Source organism: Triturus cristatus, chromosome 1_2 (genome assembly GCF_964204655.1).
Source record: "Triturus cristatus chromosome 1_2, aTriCri1.1, whole genome shotgun sequence".
Classification (NCBI taxonomy): Eukaryota; Metazoa; Chordata; class Amphibia; order Caudata; family Salamandridae; genus Triturus; species Triturus cristatus.
Window position 1 is genome coordinate 607279411 of NC_140580.1, and position 20086 is coordinate 607299496.

General features: G+C 49.2%; 1 protein-coding gene across 1 annotated transcript in view; it reads right to left on the reverse strand.

Annotated features, from left to right (window-relative positions):
* Positions 1-17041: 17041 nt before the first annotated feature.
* The window catches only part of LOC146867724 (SPARC-like), a 641752-nt gene continuing 638707 nt past the window's right edge, over positions 17042-20086 (reverse strand). Inside the window, exon 9 of the mRNA XM_085615045.1 lies at positions 17042-17326. Coding sequence (XP_085471171.1) covers positions 17277-17326 — 50 coding nt within the window. The 3' untranslated portion in view covers positions 17042-17276. The remainder of the gene's footprint in view (positions 17327-20086) is intronic.

Sequence of the window (20086 nt, forward strand, 5' to 3'; positions counted from 1 at the left end):
AGCCTTTTCTTTTTGTTTTGCACACTGATGCTTTCCTGGACTTGCTGTTGGTGCTGGTGCTCCCTGCGTTGGGGTGGTGATAATGTGTTAGGGGTCTGTGAAATGTTGGAGTGTGCTGCTCATGGGGTGTACCCTGCCATCTGCGTGCCATCACAAAGGTCTCTGCAAATGGTATTTGGTCATGTTTGCTCTCACTGTATGGTGACATTGTCCCAAGGTGTGTTCCATCCTCTGTGGCCCAGGCCATTTTTCCTGCAGGGTGTCTCCCAAATGCTGTGCTGTGCTGTGTCTACATTTCCTGGATGTGTGAGGGTTGCCGTTCAATATAGCCATGCTGGCTCAGCGATGGCTCCGCCTGCATCTGGGGTATCACCCTTGTAGGTCACTGAACTTGTTGATGGGGTATATTGTCCGATGTCTGGGCACTGCTGGGAGTGATAGGTACACACCCCTCCTGTGTCTGGGCACTGCTGGGAGTGATAGGCACACACCCCTCCTGTGTCTGGGCACTGCTGGGAGGACCCTGCACCCACCCCTCCTGTGTCTGGGCACTGCTGGGGGTGTTTTGCACACCCCATTCTTATAGCAGGTTCGGTGCGTACATGCACGGGTGGGGGTTGGGTGCGTACATACACGGGTGGGGGTTCGGTCCGTACATACACGGGTGGGGGTTCGGGGCGTACATACTCTGCTGGGGTGGGGGTTCGGTCCGTACATACACGGGTGGGGGTTCGGGGCGTACATACTCTGCTGGGGTGGGGGTTCGGTGCGTACATACACGGGTGGTGGTTCGGTGCGTACATACACGGCTGGGGGGGGGTTCGGGGGCGTACATACACGGGTGGGGGTTCGGTCCGTACATACACGGGTGGGGGTTCGGGGCGTACATACTCTGCTGGGGTGGGTGTTAGGTGCGTACATACACGGGTGGTGGTTTGGTGCGTACATACACGGCTGGGGTGGGGGTTTGGTGCGTACATACACGGCTGGTGGTTCGGTGCGTACATACACGGCTGGGGGGGGTTCGGGGGCGTACATACACGGGTGGTGGTTTGGTGCGTACATACACGGCTGGGGTGGGGGTTCGGTCCGTACATACACGGGTGGGGGTTCGGGGCGTACATACTCTGCTGGGGTGGGGGTTCGGTGCGTACATACACGGGTGGTGGTTCGGTGCGTACATACACGGCTGGGGTGGGGGTTTGGTGCGTACATACACGGCTGGTGTGGGGGTTTGGTGCGTACATACACGGGTGGGGGTTTGGTGCGTACATACACGGGTGGGGGTTCGGTCCGTACATACACGGGTGGGGGTTCGGGGCGTACATACTCTGCTGGGGTGGGGGTTCGGTCCGTACATACACGGGTGGGGGTTCGGGGCGTACATACTCTGCTGGGGTGGGTGTTAGGTGCGTACATACACGGGTGGTGGTTTGGTGCGTACATACACGGCTGGGGTGGGGGTTTGGTGCGTACATACACGGCTGGTGGTTCGGTGCGTACATACACGGCTGGGGGGGGTTCGGGGGCGTACATACACGGGTGGTGGTTTGGTGCGTACATACACGGCTGGGGTGGGGGTTCGGTCCGTACATACACGGGTGGGGGTTCGGGGCGTACATACTCTGCTGGGGTGGGGGTTCGGTGCGTACATACACGGGTGGTGGTTCGGTGCGTACATACACGGCTGGGGTGGGGGTTTGGTGCGTACTTACACGGCTGGTGTGGGGGTTTGGTGCGTACATACACGGCTGGGGGTTCGGGGCGTACATACCAGGGTGGGGTGGGGGTTCGGGGCGTACATGCACGGGTGGCGCTTGGGTGCGTACATACACGGGTGGGGGTTCGGGGCGTACATACCAGGGTGGGGTGGGGGTTCGGGGCGTACATACACGGGTGGCGCTTGGGTGCGTACATACACGGGTGGGGGTTCGGGGCGTACATACACGGGTGGGGGTTCGGGGCGTACATACACGAGTGGGGGTTCGGGGCGTACATGCACGGGTGGGGGTACGGGCCGTACTTCCACGGGTGGGGGTACGGTCCGTACATACCCCTGCCCACGCTCTGCGTGCCTGGGTACGGGCCGTACCCATGCCTTTGGTGGGTGGGTACGGTGCGTCCCACCATTGTTGCGGGGCCGTGGGGTCCGCACCGTACACAGGCCTTGGGGGCGTGGCTACGGGTCGTACCACGCGTACCCCTACATGACCCCAGCAATGCTGGTACGAGCTGTACCAAGGCCTTTCTGACGTGGGTACGGGCCGTACCGCTATTGTTGGAGTGACGTAGGGGGACGCGTGGTACGTTCCGTACCCACGCTCTTGCGGCCTGGGTAGGGTACGTACCGGTTCGCGTGACCATCCACTTCCGTTGTGGCGGACGCTTGCGTTGCTGGCCTCGCCCCCACCCCCTGGAAGTGACCAGGCCCTGATGGTCAGGTATGTCCAGGCCATGTGTGATTTGGTACCATGTGTTGGTGTTGTGTGTCCTGCCCCTGCCCCCCTTTGCCCCTGGTTGTTGTGCTGACCTTCTGCGGCGTCTGCGTCGGTTCCTGTACGCCAGGTGGACTGCTAGGAGGGCAGGGATGGCACGTAGGTTCGGGTCCATGTCTGTTCGTCGCGTCCAGCTGCTCCTTGCGTGTGTCGTCCTGATTTCCCGGCAGTTTTTGGCAGCCGGTAAATATTTTCCGTGCGGGATGACGTCGGTTCGAATCGTACTTCCTGGTTCGTGAAACGTAGGCTGGATGCGTACCGACGTCACGTCGGCTCCTTTCAGGATCGGAATTGTGTTTAGTTTCTGTTCGGTCGGTGTTTTGTTCGATTCGTACGGAAATGGTGTTTCCGTATGAATCGTACTTGCATTTTCGGATGGATTTCGCACCGGGTACGAGTCGGACGGAGAAAAGGCTCCGTCCGACGGTTCGTACCCGGTTTTTACCGGATCGGAATTGGCACCCACGTGTGCTGAAGTTCTTCGTATTAATTGAAAGTGCAGACGCGGTATACACTGATAAGACCTACAGTATTTAAAAGTCTACCTTTCCTACATTTGGCATTCAACGACTTAGAAATGTAATTCTTGTCTCTTGTGGCTAAGTGGCAAAATGAAAAATAATAAGTAAATATAGATTTTAGCTAACTGGCTGGCTCCCGGCAGCTAGCTTTAATTACTTTCTGTTGCTTCTCTCCCTGCTCAGGCAAAGGTGTGAAGAAATGCGAATGTTTCACATATCTTGGCCCTGCTCAGGACAATGGGTTTTCTGGACCTCAAGTGACGCATGTGTGACAGCTATTGGTCAAGACCACGACCACTGAAATTATGTGGACCGTACCATGCACAACTTCTCTCTTTCATCAAAACAAGGATAGAAAATTGATTTTGAATTAGTTTAAGTTTTCTGTTTCAAATGGAAACATATCTTTTCTGCCGTATATGTGCTATATCATACTTCTAACGCACGCATATCAGACACTCTATGAAAGATACTAAACATAACAACATAGTCAACTTTAAAGATAAATCTCTCACTGAAATATTCATATTAATTCCCAATTTTCCAGAGACTTCAAAACTTTTGTAACATCCCACAGTGAATCTAGAGCCTGGAGATTTAGCAATCCTAATACTTCTAAGTAACCTTCTCACCATAATATCTTGTCACACAGACAAACCATTCAAAATACTATGGCCAGCTGCAATGGCTGACCTATACACATTCACTGTTCTATATGTCATACCTTTCGTAAACAAGTCTGATTAAAAAATTAGTACATGAACCACATCAACTGAAACTGGATCATGATCCCTTTCCACACACCAGCATATCCATTCACTCAATGCCAATCTATATGCCTTCTTTGTTCCTTGAGCCCAAGATTCCTCAATAAGTCTTGAAGCCTTTGACAAAAGCCCTGGCTTCCTCCGAATTCTCCTGAAAGTTTCCATGTCAATAGATTTAGTTGCCCTGCACTAATCAGATTGTGTATCTCTCCCTGAGGATCCCTTAAACTTTCCTGAAACATCGGAAGCAACACTGGCATGTCCACACTCATTTCCAACATTATTGGATATCACGCTTCAGATCTCAATAGAAGAGTGACTACCAGAACTGTCTCACTCCAACTGTGAATCATCCCTGACACTTGTGCGATCATTGCGAATGGAGAAAATGCATAAAGTTGAAGCCCTCTCAAATCCTGAAGAAAAGCATATATCCCTTTGGATCCGGGTCTGGTCACCAGCTGAACAACCTGTCCATCTGAGCATTCAGCCTGTTCACAAAATGTCACACCTAAAATTGTCCCCACACCTGTTCAGTTCCCTGAAAAATCTCCTCTCCAACATCCAATCACTTGAATCATGAAAGTTCCTCAAAAACCAATCTCCTACTGTGTTCTCCGACCCTGGAATGTGCTCTGCTTGAACAATCTGATCTCTTTCCAGACAATATTCCCAAAAAATATCTGCCAAATTTACAGTCCCTATGAACGTGGACTTCCCAACCTGCTCACATACCTTACCACTGACACATTGTCCATCCTCAACAAAAGCAAACACCTGAAAATTTGACCCACAAAACATATTATAGCAAAAGAACCTGTTAACAATTCTAAACAATTTATATGCTGACTTTTTTCCTGATCTGTCCAATGCGCATGCGGTTCTAGACAATCCACAACTTTCACCCAAACCTTCCAAGCTCGCATCCGATTCTATAATCCAATCTGGATTTCCGCCAAAAATCGCAAGCCCATTCCAGACTTTTATGTTCCTTAACCACGTTGTCAACTCCTTCCTTGCTTCCAAAGATGAAAAAAACAATTGAAAATACCTCAATCCACTCCTTAAATGTTTCGCCTTCAATCTCTTTAAGGTCCAATGCTGCAAGGGACATGGAAAACTGCCTGAATTGTAGATGCCAATAGGCCCACTATGAGGGCTAACGTCTTCAACAAAATCTGATCCAACTCAAGGATCCTCCTTATCTCTCTCCTTATTCTTTTCAACTTATCTTTTGGAAATCTCAAAATTCCATCCACTGTATCTACTACAAAACCGAGAAATTGAGTCTGAGACCCGTCACTAATTCTGACTTCTTCCTGTTTACCACAGACCCTAAATCTTCCCTTTAACCTTACTGCCATGTCTGTATGAGCTCTCAACACCTCTCTGTCTTGATCCATAAGAAATATGCCATCATATCATTCCAATACCTCTCTCTCTCAGATAAGATGCATCCGGACAAAGAACCTTTGTGAAGCACCAAGGTGCTGACGAGAGCCCGAACAGTAGACACACAAACTTCCAAACCTTCTCTTTCCAATACCATTTTATAAATCCTGATGACCCTCCCAAATTAGAATAGTCAGGTAAGCATCTTTAAGATCAAACCGGGTCATCCAATCTCCCTTCAGCAAAACATCTCTTAATAAGTGCATATCTTCCTTCTTAAAGTGGTGGTAAGCCACCCAATTGTAGAACTCCCTCAAGTTTATTAGTGGTCTCATTCCTTTGTCCTTCTTTTCCCTCAGAAATATATTGCTTATAAATCCTTTTATTTGATAATTTTCCTACACAACTGTCCCTTTTGAAATCAAATCCTTAACCTCTAATTCTATCAACCTCATCTGCTCTGTCGAGAATACTAATCTCCTTGGAAGTCCTAGTTGAACTGGTTCTTCAACAAACTCTATCTGAAACCCACAAACAGTTTCCAAAACCCAAGGATCCTTCATTATCTAAATCCACTACTGATAAAACTGGGCAAGTCTGCCACCCAAGTTTAAGAGGATAATAAAAAGGTCTACATTGACCTGAAGATCCTCTGAACAGTCTCTCACCATGGGTACTTACTCCCTGAGCTCTCTGTGGGTAAAACATCCCACTTTGAAAGGTATGTTGGCCCTGAAAGGTTCTAAATCCTCGGGAAAAGGAGCCTCTGGTAATGCATTGTCCTCTGCGGGGAACTGACCCCTTGTCCTCTGGACCACTCACAAACACAATCACTAAACACTTGCTTAATATCCCTTTGTGATATCTGTAAGTAAAAAAATGCTCTGATAAATCTTGATAAATCTTTGATGAAGGCATCACTAAAAGGCAAACCATTTGCAGAAGGCCCTTCCTCCTTATTGGTCAGATCTACCAATTTAGAGTTGATTTTAAGCAAAATGCTTTTCCTTCTTTCATTAGAAAGGGCAGTATTTGCATTGCCTAATATGCATACCGCTTTGATCAATTGGCGTAATTCTTCAGCATCAATCCTTTTGTTATAAATATATGCCTCCTCAGCCATGTAAAAATATTTTAGTCGGTGGACCCACAATCTCCAACAACCTGTACTGGCATGATCTCAGACCCTTATACAGACCTTTTCCTGGGTCTCAGCCAGCCCCTTACCTATAAATGCCAGGATTTTTGTATCTAATTCAGGTGTTACTAAAACTATTTGCAACTGATGGCCTAAGGCATTCTGAATGCCATCTGACTCATACATCCTTGGGAATCCTACGTCTGACCCAATAGTGAACATATTCTACCACGTGATCCGTAGGCGACCTCTCAGGAGAGAGAAGATGCTAATTAAGTAAAGGATCTTTCTCTGGGCATTTTCCTTGCCCACCATGTGTGCCCTTGGCACTATCCTGTTCTGTATCATAACAGAAATCATGTTCTGCTCTGCGTTTTTCCTCCATTCTGTCATATCCAAGTTGGCATTCATATGCTTCCTCCTACAGTGTGCCTTACCACCTTTTACAGCATTTAAATCTGTTTCATTAGCAAACCAAAAGTGTTCCTCTTCCACAGACTGGGTCCTATTCATCAACAACTCCAGTTCTGTATTCATCCTACTCAAAATCTCCATTGTTATTTTTTTGATTGTCTTATTAAGCTTATCCTCAAAGCCCATGTCCTGAGAACCTTTTCCTGTCTCCATAATTAAAAGTATAATATCACTCATGTAGTGTAAGAATATAATGCAAATCTTTTTGCCTGACTAAACTAATATGACGCCTTGAAACTGTCAAATCTCCTGAAAACACAATCCTATACCTTATCCAGTCAAATCTCCTCATTTCAATCATCTGACACTGTCAATGACTGATCCTTAGCGGTGAACTGGAAGCCCAAATGCCCAAAACACCTAGGTGCCGATTACGGTCCTGTAAAAACCAGGTACGAACCGTCGGACGGAGCATATTCTCCGTCCGACGCGTACCCGGTCGGAACAATATACAAACATGGAAGTACAATTCGCACGGAAATACTATTTCCGTACGATTCGTACAAAACACCGACCGACGATAATATACATACAAATGTGATCCGGTAAAGCGCCGACGTGACGTCGGGACGCACGCAGCCTGCCTTTCACGAACCAGGAAGTAAGATTCGCACCGACGTCATCCCGCACGGAGAATATTTTCCGGCAGCCAAAAACTGCCGGTAAATCAGGACGACGCGAACAAGGAGTACCTGCACGTGACGGACAGACATGGACCCGAACCTACGTGTCACACTCACAGCAGTGCCCAGACACAGGAGGGCGGGGAGAGATGTTGTGGCGCTGGTGGTGCAGCCTCCGCCCACTCGGAGAGCTCAGCCTCGGACCCGTCAGCTTCATATTCTGTGGTGGCAGTGGACAGGTCCTTCGCCTCACTCCCCTCCGCCTCAGTTCCACTCGATGTGCCAGCCAAGATGTCACCGCTGGCACTGGTGCTCGGTCCCTCCGCTCGGTCTGTGATGATGTCTCCCTCCGTGTCCCCCGACGATGCTGTGGGCAAGGTGAAGAGACAGGAATTAATCATACACCTGTATACATATGTCACATGAGTCCAATCTACATAGGTTACAGTGCATAGCCTGAAAAGAAAGATGAGTAACATCTACAAAACAAGGTACATATGTAGGCCCTGCAACACACAGTTGGTTGACCCACCATGCCCCTGAAAAACTATGGAGAGCATGACACAATAGCAAATGACATGAAATGGATTTTGACAGAGGAGCCAGGCTCTGGGGACAATCCAGCACTGCATCTGCACCACACAGCGTTGCCAAAAATAGGGATGAGCAGGGACCATATCCATGAACTTTAGGCACATGCTGCATAGGTAATACTGAAAACATGCCCACCATGACTGCCTCACTGCACCTTGAGTGTATGTCCAGACAAACATCACACACTGGCCAGACCTAGCAAGGAGATATCAGGTTTTGACATGTAGGCTTTGCCCGCACCAACCACCCCCTACATGAGACAATTTGTTGAGACACAGGAAGCACTTACATCTCTTAGTCTGGGTGAAATACACATGGGCTGGATAAATGCAAGATTGGACACAAAATACCCAAGGTGCGCCTGTCCAAATAATCATGTACAAATGGTCATCATCAGATGATTGTAACAAGACACACAGGCACTGGCCACCGTGAGTATGAACAAGGAAAATCAGGTCAGGCTGTACAGTGGACACTTGTACTACATTTTACGTCAATATACATGGTGCCAGGGGACAATGGCACAGAGCACAACCTATGCTGTAGACACTGAGAGTGTCCACATTTTGTGATGACACACATGACACCTAGGAAAATATGCCCCAGGGGACAGTAGTGGCCACACAACTCCATGGTCCTGAATGGGAATGACTGCAACACACGCCACCATCCTTGCACTATGCGTATCGCACACTCATGCACATCATGTAACAGGCCACAACATAGGACATGCGTGCTGTAAGGCATGACACTTGAGAGACTAACTCCCATGTCTGGACTCAGCATCAGTACCAACTGACATGGAACCCACAAGTACTGAACTGGACAGGGCACAGGCAAGGTTCCAAAACCTGTTACACACCACCCCAACACATGATGCTACAGGCATTGTTCACGCGGATAAACTGCCAGCCTAGATAACCTTGTGAAGGAGTGACTACACACAGACCAGGGAACACATTGCAAGGAGGGGAAGGGAGGCAGGAGAGCACGTCTATACTGTGGGTAACAGGATCTGCACAGCACCTTTAAACCCTGGCAGTGTATCCATGCAACTGCGCACTTACAAATGCTGGTGACACACAACAAACACACATGTACCTACCCCCTTCCTGCTGCTGCTTCTCCTGTAAGCGCCTATCCAAGTCTGGAAAGACCACCGCCAGCACACGCTTGTGGATGTGGGTCAGACGGCGGCGCCCGCGGTTCTTATGGGTCTCAGGTGAGTCCCCCAGCAGGACCCGTGCGATCCTCCGCGTCCAGCACCGGATATCCTGTCAGCGTTTTCTCACCTGGGCCAGGCGCCGCTTGCGACCGTCCGTCCTCCTCACGGCACTGACGGCGTTCATCCAGATCTGCTTCTTGGCAGAGGCGCCTACCTGTGAGGATGAACAAGTGACACTACATCAATACACCTGGCACATGTCACAGAGAAACATATTAGAACAAATGTGCTGTTTACAACAAGGCATAGTATGCATCCAACGCATTGCACCTTTGTCATAGGGACATTATCCTCTGGGGAAGGGCAAAAGCAGTACGTGCCATTGAAAGTACACAGGTGGAATGAGGGCAACGACACAATCAATGATCCAGGCTCACACTGTGCATCACAAGCTACACCAGGATTATGTGCAGCACCTCAAAGCAGTCACATGCCACAGGCCACTGACGCTACCTCAGCAGAGTACACAGACACACACAGGGACAGGACATTCACCTGCCATTGCCAAATGCAGCTACAAACCTCACTCTGCACATGTGCCACTAGATGGGGGGGCTCACAGGTGTGGGTCTGGCTCTGCACGTCAGACACACAGCACTGCTCCCAGCTCACATCAGATGGGCAGGGTATATCCATCCCTCATGCAGCTTGGGTGCTACACTCCACATATGCACCCACCCACATGACAGGGGACTTACACACACACCGATGTCCAGGGTACGAACACATCATGTGGACACTCTCAGCACAGGTACACAGAACTAACACACATCTGTGGGTACAGTCACCTGTCACACTGGGCTGACCACATAATCACATGAGGACTGTAGAGGCTACATTCCCAGGAGGATAAGACAGGCAGAATGTGGCATGCACCATGCAGTGATTGTCACAGTAAACACAATGCAAGTGAGGATGGCAGACATGCACCACAGCATGCTCTGGCTGGGAGACATCAGGCATTCCCCCCCCCTGGGACCCCCCTACAGTACATTGCATGTGTGTCACACCTGGACACAATGCCAGAAGTCACAGTCACAAAAAAGGGACACAGTCTGTGCTAGTGGACTCTGCCCTCACCTGATACCCTGGTCGCCCATACAGCAGGGGGTACTGTGGGAGGATCACATCCAGCAATGCCAGGTTCTCCTCCAGGGTGAAAGGCTGGGCCCTCTCCACAGACCTTGACATGGTTCCAGGGAATCACGAGCAGCAGCTGGGTCGTAGAATCCAAAGATGTGCAGGCAAGTGCTCTCTCATGGGACCTGGCTGCCTTATATCTGCCTTGCTGGCCTGTTTCATGCACATGAGTACAGAGTGATTGGTCACTCACATTTGCATCCTATGTTTCCTCCAATCCCTTCAAACCTAGCACAGTCAGTGGGTTTTTATAGTTTTTTTTCTTGAGCATGATGTCAACTCCACAACCACATTGCAACAAAGTAGATTCATTCAAACTGACTTTTGCTGTGCACCTGCAGACAACAATTCATACTTTAAACTTGGTCTCCATGACAACCAGCATGCATGTAGGCCTTTATACTTGTCCCTCATGTGTCCCCTATGTAATTTAGAGATTCACACACAGGTACGGTGCGTTCCGGGGCCCTAGGGCACCCCAAATGCATAGCAATGGCCCGTACAGGCGTGTGTACGGTCCGTATCACTATGGGTACGCATACGCGAGCACAACCCTAATGATAATGAGCGTTTGCGCGTATGTACGGTCCGTATCACTATGGGTGTGCTCGCGTATGCGCACCCATAGTGATACGGACCGTACATGCACGCGTACGCTCACTATCACTATGGGTGTGCTCGCGTATGCGTACCCATAGTGATATGGACCATACACGCGCGCGTACGCTCACTATCACTATGGGTAGGCCTACGGCAGCACTCCCATAGTGATAGGGAACGTACACAGGCCCTCAGAGCGAAAGTACGGTGCCTTTCACACATCACAGTGGTGACAGGCAGCACACAGGAAGGAATAGAGCTGACATACTTGTCCATGGATGGACATCAAGGCATTGTCTGGGCAGTACTACATGTGTGGGGCACAGGTGTGAAAGGCTGTGATGTGGCACATTACTCCTGAGTTGAGAAGGCAATAGATGTATGATGAGATGTGTACAGATGTTATGTGTGACGGTGCAATATGTGCCAGGCATGCCCTTAACTCCTTTGACATGTGTGCATGTCGTACTGCACACTTGGGATGAGCGTCACTGGCATGGCACAGTCAACAACACACGCAAGTGTCCCCTGATGCCTGCTACAGGGGTTACCACACCAGATATGTGACTACCCACGGTGCACGATGTGTCTATGTCATGTATGTGTGGTGTGTTCCCATTAGATTGATGTTGGTGTTCCCTCAAAAGCATCTGCTGTTGCAGCAACCAACATGTGTCTGTGTGTAGATGGCCATGGCACACTGTTACGCACACCAGGCCACATGTGGTATCGGATGTGAGGTGTGTATGTATGCATGGGACACGGAGTAGCGTAACAAGGACCTGTCTGCATCCTCTCAATGTATGTGTGCTGAGTCATGACATGTACACCTTAATGGCAAGGTGTGTGGGCTGTCCTAGTGTAATGTCATGTGACCTGTGGCTCTAGTGTTCCGCTACCTGTCTCTGCAATCGACATCCTACTTCTGCTGATGTGTTGATGTATGTCACTCCTGTGTTGCGTCTGGCTATTCACTTACACTGGGACACAGCTAGTCCTATGCCATGGCATGTGGAGGTTCACAATCTCCGTGTGTAGCTGGGTCTTGGTAGGAGTGTCACCTGGCAGCCATACGTGTCCAGGGCATGTAGCACATACCTGACTCCCTATGTAGCATATGTGTATTGACAGATTAACATGTGCTCAGTACATATAAATTGTTGTTGTAGTGCACTCACTCTTCCTTGTCACTTCCAAATTACTGCAGAGCGCCGCCTCTTCCCCGACCAATTCCGGACTTGGCTGACATGCGGGAGAATGACTGAATACGCTGCTACCGCTTCCCCCAACCGTTGATTGAGGAGTTGACGGCAAGGCTGGCACCACACCTGCAACCGCTGCACAGGTATCCTACGGCACTGACACCCAAGCTGAAGGTAATGGCAGCCCTACATTTTCTTGCCACGGGTACCTTTCAATATACCATAGCTCATGTTGGTGGCATGTCCCAGAGCATGTTCAGCCGTGTGCTGCATGATTTCTTAGAGGCCATGTTGCTTCACCTGGATGAGTTCATCCATTTCCCAACTCCTGAACAGTTGACTGGGGTCAAGCGTGGATTCTATGCCCTGGGAGGGATGCCCCATGTCATTGGGTCCATAGATGGGACACATGTGGCTTTGGTACCACCACAGGCACAGGAGGTAGTGTACAGGAATCGCAAACACTACCACTCCATCAATGCCCTTGTGGTGTGTCTGTCCAACATGGTGATTTCACATGTCTGTGCTCGTTTTCCAGGATCAGCACACGATGCCTACATCATGAGGCGTAGCAGGGTGCCTGAAATGATGACGCAGCTGCGCAACGAACGAGCATGTGTTGTGGTGGGTACACTCTGCCTGTCCTGTATTTTGCGTAGACTTCCAGCACGACCGCTTCTCCTGTCCTACTTATGTCCATGTGGTTTCCATGTAGGGGACGCTGGCTATCCCAACATCCCATGGCTGATCACACCTCTCCGCAACCCCAGCACGCCGGCCAAGCTCCGCTACAACACCGCCCATGGCCGGACAAGGCGAGTGATAGAGAGGACATTTGGCCTCTTGAAGAGCCGATTCAGATGCCTCCACAAGACCGGCGGCGTCCTCCCATATGCCCCGGCGAAGGTCTGCAAAATCTTCATGGTCTGCTGCATGCTGCACAACATGGCAGTTGAGAAAGCTGTGCCACTCATTCTGGATCAAGATGATCAGGACCATCCACCCGTGGAGGACGAAGGGCTTGGCAATGGGGCTAGTGATGTGGAGGATGTGGTTCCACAAGAGGACATTCGGAGTCGGCTCATAAGCGACTTCTTTGCTTAGTGGTGAGTACCAGTGTCTGAGTGTGCACGCATTGGTCCCCGTGTGGCATGTGTTGCGATGTGTGTGTCCATCTGCATGTATGCCACGTGAGTCAGAGGTGTGTGTAGATGTGTCACTCGAGTGATGGTGCCAGTGATGAGTGTATTTCCCCAGTCATAATTGTGACCTAGCATGTTGTCATCCTTACATGTGTCGAGTACATGCACATGCAAGTGCCTGTGCTTTTTGTGGCTGACTTCTTGTGTGTCTCTCATCCCCAGGTACTTGCTCATGCCGTCTGCTGGTTGCATTGTTGTGGCACTGCTATTCCTCATGAACACGTCATCGTGTGCTGACTCAGCGTTACACGCACGGACAAGTTTGGAATTCTCCTTAGGGTAAGGGATGCATCAGGGGTGTATTGGGTGTGGCAGTTGTTTACGATGTGTGCACACTGCTCCTGTCGATGTTTGGTTCCTCTGCAGACATGTCGCATCACCATGGGACACATTACATGTAGCTGGATACACCTGAATAGATGGTCAGACCTGTTGACAGTCATCTGTGATGGGATAGTGGATTGTGATGATGGCATCAATGTGTGTAACACTGCCCTCGGACACATACGGTTTGCATTGGCTTGACATGGTGTGGGACTTCCACATCAGAGGATCAATGGTGTATGGCAGCCTCTCCGTGAGCAGCAGGGGGTGTTTAGCTGTTACCCGACACTTGTGTGCCAGTTCCATGGCTATCAGGCATTTGTGCTGCAGAAGGGGGGTTCCAGGGTTGGACCCACATGTTACTCCACATGACCTGTGCATGTGTACTCCGAGTTGCCTCTGCATTCCCAAATACATGACTAATAAAGGTGTCCCTATGCCTCCAAGGTGCCTCTTCTCAGTCAATGCTGGTGTGTTGCCACGGTGCATACGGCATGTCTGGCATGGTTTTCCGTGATAGTGGCTATGTGTCTATGTGTAGAGTAGCAAGATGCAAGCTGTTTGTGTGGGATTAGACTCTGTATTGTGCATGATGTCCATGACTGTGTGGGTATTGTGACATGTGCCATCCCCATGCATCCAACGTTGGCCAGGCCACCATTCTCTGCATCCACCTGACTCAAGCTTGCAGGACATGGTTCTGCCACCTGTCTACACATACCTGGGTGCCCCCCAGGACACTCCACATGATCCCTGACCTCTGCGCATGACTGTCGCTGTACTCAATATGTCTGTCGGCACGGTTGTGCGGCCACCCCCTCAGCTGGTTGGGCCCATCACGGGTGTGTATGGTGCTCCATGTCTGTCTTGCCTAATACATTGTGACCCATGTGTGTCCTGTGCCAGACTCAGGCCCCAGGGTATGGATGGTTGAAGTCATATGAGAACTCAGGCATGGTTAGACTTTACAAGACACATGTAAGGTAATAATGCAAAATGTAGGCATCATCTCTTTATCGTGTAACTTTTTATTTGTGTTGGGGTACGTGTTGGGGGGGGTAAGACAAGAGGGGCTTTCCGGGTGTGTGGAATCCAAAGTTCACTGGGGGAGTTGGTGACCTTGTCATTGGAAATCATCAGAGTCCATGCCACAGTCTTTGTCAACATTGGTCAGACAGTGACCAGCAAGTCCATGTGGCAGAGAATGTCTTTTGCTGATGTGCTGCTGTTGGTCCAGTGGGCCAGGTGCCAGGCCAGGTGTCCTGGGAGATGGTGCTGTTGCGCCGACCCTCACGGTCTTTTCCGTGGATGACCCGCCCTCCTGCGGGAACCCTCAGAAGCAGGCCGTGACGATGTTTGGGATGCTCCGTCGGATGTCTCCTCCTCCTCCTGATCCCTCCCTGTGGGTGGTGATGTTCTTCGCCTGGTGGCACAGGGAGGGTTGCCCATGTTGTCGGCTATCCGACGGAGTGTACGGTGAATTCCCGTGAACACCGTCATGAGCTCAGCCTGTCTGTCCTCCATCCGCCCTTGGTGTCGCAGTAGACAGGCATATTGCTCCGCATGTTGCAGGGCCTGCTGGGTCTTGATCTCCTCGAGGGTCCCCTTCATCTCGTTGAGGGTGGACACAACCTGGCCCATGCCCGTGGTGTCCTGCCGATATGTGTCCAGGATGTTTCTGACATGGGAATATACCGGTTCCGCAGCCAACTGGTCAGGCTCGCGCCTCTGCCGTCCTCCACTCCCACCACCCCTGCCCACTTGCACCTGGCCTGCCCTTGTGGGCACATCGGGTCTCCGGGACCCCTGAGGGGTGGCATTAGCGTTGTCGCCTGCCTCCTCCTGGGTGCCCGGTACACCGTGTCCCTCCTGGTCAGCCTGGCTGCATTGTGGTGGTGTAGTGGGCACGGTCCGTACGTACACTGTTGGGGTGGGGGTACGCTCCATGCATACGCGGGTGGGGGTACGGTCCGTACGTACACTGTTGGGGGTGGGGGTACGCTCCATACGTACGCGGGTGAGGGTACGGGCTGTACATACACGGTTGGGGTGGGGGTACGCTCCATACATATGCGGGTGGGGGTACGGGCCGTACATACGAGGGTGTACATACACGGGTGGGGGTACGTCTCGTACATACACGGGTGTACATACACGGGTGTACATACACGGGTGTACATTCACGGGTGGGGGTACGTCTCGTACATACACGGGTGTACATACACGGGTGGGGGTTCGACTCGTACGTACACGGGTGTACATACACGGGTGGGGGTTCGACTCGTACATAGGTGGGCTGAGGGGGTGGTTGGGCGCGTACATACGGGGGCTGGGGGGGTGATTGGGCGCGTACATACAGGGGCTGGGGGGGTGTTGGGCGCGTATGCGGGCACATGTCTCCATGGTTGCTATGGGAGTTCGGTGCGGACGGTGCTTTTCCCATCCGGTTGTAACATCGGACGCACGGGATGGATCGTCCGCGGTCGGACTTCACTTTTCACATTTGTACGGTAATTCGTCCGGAGACGTGTCGGGCACATTTTCCGACCCGAGGACGTGTGGCGAATTATTCCCAATGCGATTCGTATGGACTTTTTCAAATGCGAATCGTACTTGGCAGTTTGTACGGCACTTGTACGATTCGTACGGTAAAAAGACCGGATACGAGTCGTACGGGGAAATTTTTTACAGGATCGTAATCGGCACCTATATACAGACTTATACAAACTCCAACTCCACCCACATCAAAAACAAAGTTAGTTTTATAGTCTTTATCTAAAATGGTGCTCGGCATGCAATGAGCACATCAGAGAGAGGCAGAGACCGGTGCAAATAACAGCTATCTTGTAACCTCCCTACACGTGGGACGTTTCAAGATAAGTAAACCTCATCTTTTGAAACTAGGTATTGTGGCTCTCTTTACCTACTCCAAATATCAATATTAATTAAAGCTTGCAGTGGTCAAAGCGGTCCGTTTCATCAATCTTGTCACTGTCGATGCGGCTCACTCATAAAGGTAAGCAGTCCTTTCTTACAAGTGCTCTGTTCTTACATGGACTCAATTTGCGGCCAAAGCGACCCCCTCACCAAAGGAAGCAGCCAGTTTACACATGGGCTTCCCGGTCAAACACACATGGATCTAGACTGTTTGACAGTTGAAGCGGCCCACTTCCCAGATATTGTAAATAATTATAAATTTGTGAATCTTGCTCAACACACTTCATCAAGTATAATAATGAAGTTAACACAGAAACAGATCAGTTACTGCAACTGGTACACAAATGAAATCACGCAGACACTCATGAACTTAGCTGAGTGAGCAGCAGCAATAAAAGAAGGATGAGGACAGGTTATAAGGTGCTTTATTATCTTTGGAATGTTTTTGTGTTCTACTTTGTTTTTGCTTTGAAGTGGTTGTTGAGTGGTGGCAGCAATAAAGAAGTTACTACAAAGTATTGGCCTCCAGGTGTTGACATAAAATTAAATATTGTCTTGGCAGCAGCAAGGTGGCATGGTGTCTCATGGCCAGCTGGAAAGAAATGATACAGGGACACTTTCCATATGCCCAGCTAGAACTCCTCATTGGTTTCCTTCTTCATGGCAGATCCTGCTTGACTCCATTTTCACAGCTATAAAGAGGTAAAAAAATCAAAATTAGCATATGTAGGTTTGTTGCATGTAAAATAACCTGATGTCAGTCTGTTTAGAGAGACATATTTAGCAAGTTAGCTGGCCACCCTGCCTACTTCTTTGACCCTGATCTGTTGAATAGAAACCTGAAACCAACTTTCTGTCCACTGTAGTCGATTCTCAGGTTCGACTGGTGTCTCTCAATGATATCTTCATCATGCTATCTTCATCATCCTTCTGTTTGAAAGTGGATTACTAGTTCAGAGGATTGAGAGCCCCACTCAGGAAAACAAAATCCTTGTCAGGTTGAATCACAAAAGTCAACGAATAAAGCTGTGCATAATCCACTGGTAGCGTGGCACAATAACATTCAGGATTGACCTAGAGCCAATTTGTAAAGTATTTATGCAGCACTTAAACAGTGATAAAGTGAAAACAAAACACAAGAAAATTCCCAAACCAATTTAGGTAAATAGAGTACATTTAAAATAAATAAAATGACACCAAAACAATAAAAATTTAACCAGTGGACTCAAGGTTATGAATTGTTTAAGTTTCAGCTGAAAATAGCACAAAAGTGCACAAAGTGTCACTCACGGTTATCTGGTCACACTGGACCTGGTCAAAGTCACAAATTAAGGTCCACCACAAACGAGTGCAGGTCGGGCACAGGGACCAGGTTCATCCTGGTGACAAGTTTAGCTTCTCAAACAGTCCAAGTCCAAATGCGGAATCTCAGTCTGAGCTTTGTGTGGGCGGAATCCACAAGGGGATCATTATGGGTGTAAAAATAAGGTCACATCTGCAGCTTCAAGATGGCAGGACACTGGGGCGGTCACTGTTGATGCAAAGACCAGTTCGCCATTGGGGTTCTGCATTGGCATGAGATGTGGGGGGTCGTTCTTGATGTGAAGAGTCTGCTCACTGTAGCGAGGAGCCCAATAGTTCTACATTTTCACCTGTCGTTCAGTCATTGAAGTTTTCAAGTTGGAGGAGTACACTCTGAATCCAGCCAAGGGTCCAGGACCTAGGGGGCACCATTTGGGGATCAGGACTCGCTAAACCAGAGGCCAGCTGCAGGGCTCAGGGAGGGCTCAGTTGGTGATGGTCAGCTGGCAGTTACAGGTAAGGCCTCTGGAACCTTTCTGTGTCCCTGTAGCTCAAACAAGAAGTCAGTCCACTGACCCTTGGAATTGCTTCTAGGGATCTAAGGCAAGCAGAACTAGTCTTCCTTCTTCAGACAGATGGGCAGGTGTCAGGTCTAAGATATAGCCCAATATATTGTTGGCTTATGCAGTCAACTTCATATTTCATTTTATCACCAGACCAATGTAGCTATAACCAATAATTTGCAGTGTTACACAAAATCTTTAATAAAAAAACAACTTACATGCACCTGAACTCCATTATCAAGGCTGTATGAAGCAGACAAAGGTATTTTCTACTGGGGCAAAAGTGAAAATACAATTATCATTGCTGAGGGACATCACAGCGGTACTTCTTTGGTGATATTCCACTAGTGGACATATCTTTAACATAGCAAAGTAAAGCTGACGATCAACAACTTTGCTTCACAACCTGCTCTCGGATATCACTTGTTGGGGCTGATAGTTTGTTATGGAGCCTAAAGGCCAGATGTATGACCATTCACTTTTGCGTCGAATTGCGACTCGCAAAAGTGAATGTACAACAGCGTCTCAGACACTGTTTGCAATTCCTAATGGGGTCGCAAATTGCATGCTTCATTGATATTCATGAGGAAAGCGCAATTTGCGACCCCATTGGGAATGGCTAGCACTCGCAGGGAGGGTGGCCTGTTGGGGTTATCAGACCACCATGTCTGGGACTGCCTTTTTAAATAAAGCAGTTTTAAAAAAAAAATGCTGCCCGTTTTCCTTAAAGAAAACAGGATGTATTTCAAAAAGAAAAATGTATCTTTTCAGTTAAATTTTTTAAGGGCGGGCTGTGGTCCCTATTTTCTCGCATACTCACAAAGGGGAAGGGGTCCCCAGGGGATTCCTTCCCATTTGCGAGTGGTTTATCTCCTACTTGAAGTAGGTGGTTAACTGCGAGTGTTGTGCGGATGCAAATGTGGTTGCAAAGCAATAGTACATGGCAGTGAGTCTCGCTAATAGGAAGGGAAGCGCCTTCCTAATAGCAAGAGTCACAAACATTATTTTGAGAGGCAGTGACTCGCAAAATAGCGTTTGCACATGCGTGTCCTTTTTTTGCAGTCGCAAACAGCCCGATCTCCCGTTGTACATCTGACCCTAAATATCCTAACACAACAGCTTTAGGGTTGCTTGAGCACCTTGTCTATGTGGACATATGAATACACAGCAGAGTGAACATTGTTGGAGAAAGACATTAAGATGATATTACAAGGAAACTTTACCTTCACAGATCCATTAAAACTGCCCTTGAAAAGGAAAATTGAAAAGGGGTCTATGTTCATTAGCCTTTGTTGAACTGAAACACAAGTGCCCTATACAAGATGTAAAACAGTAATATGCTAGAAAAGCACACGAAGATTTATCAGCATTATTGCTTCAATTGTAGGTGGGACAGCATCTGCTTTACAGAATGGTCTGTGCATCAGCACGCCAAAAATGGGTGCTGTTTATGTTTAATAGCCAATTATCACTTAAATATTAATATTATTACTAATAATATAGTCAGAGGCACCGGAATTATGCAATTGTGTGGCCACTGCGATTTTCTCATTAGTATAGATTCAGCTCATTTGCCACTTAATCCAT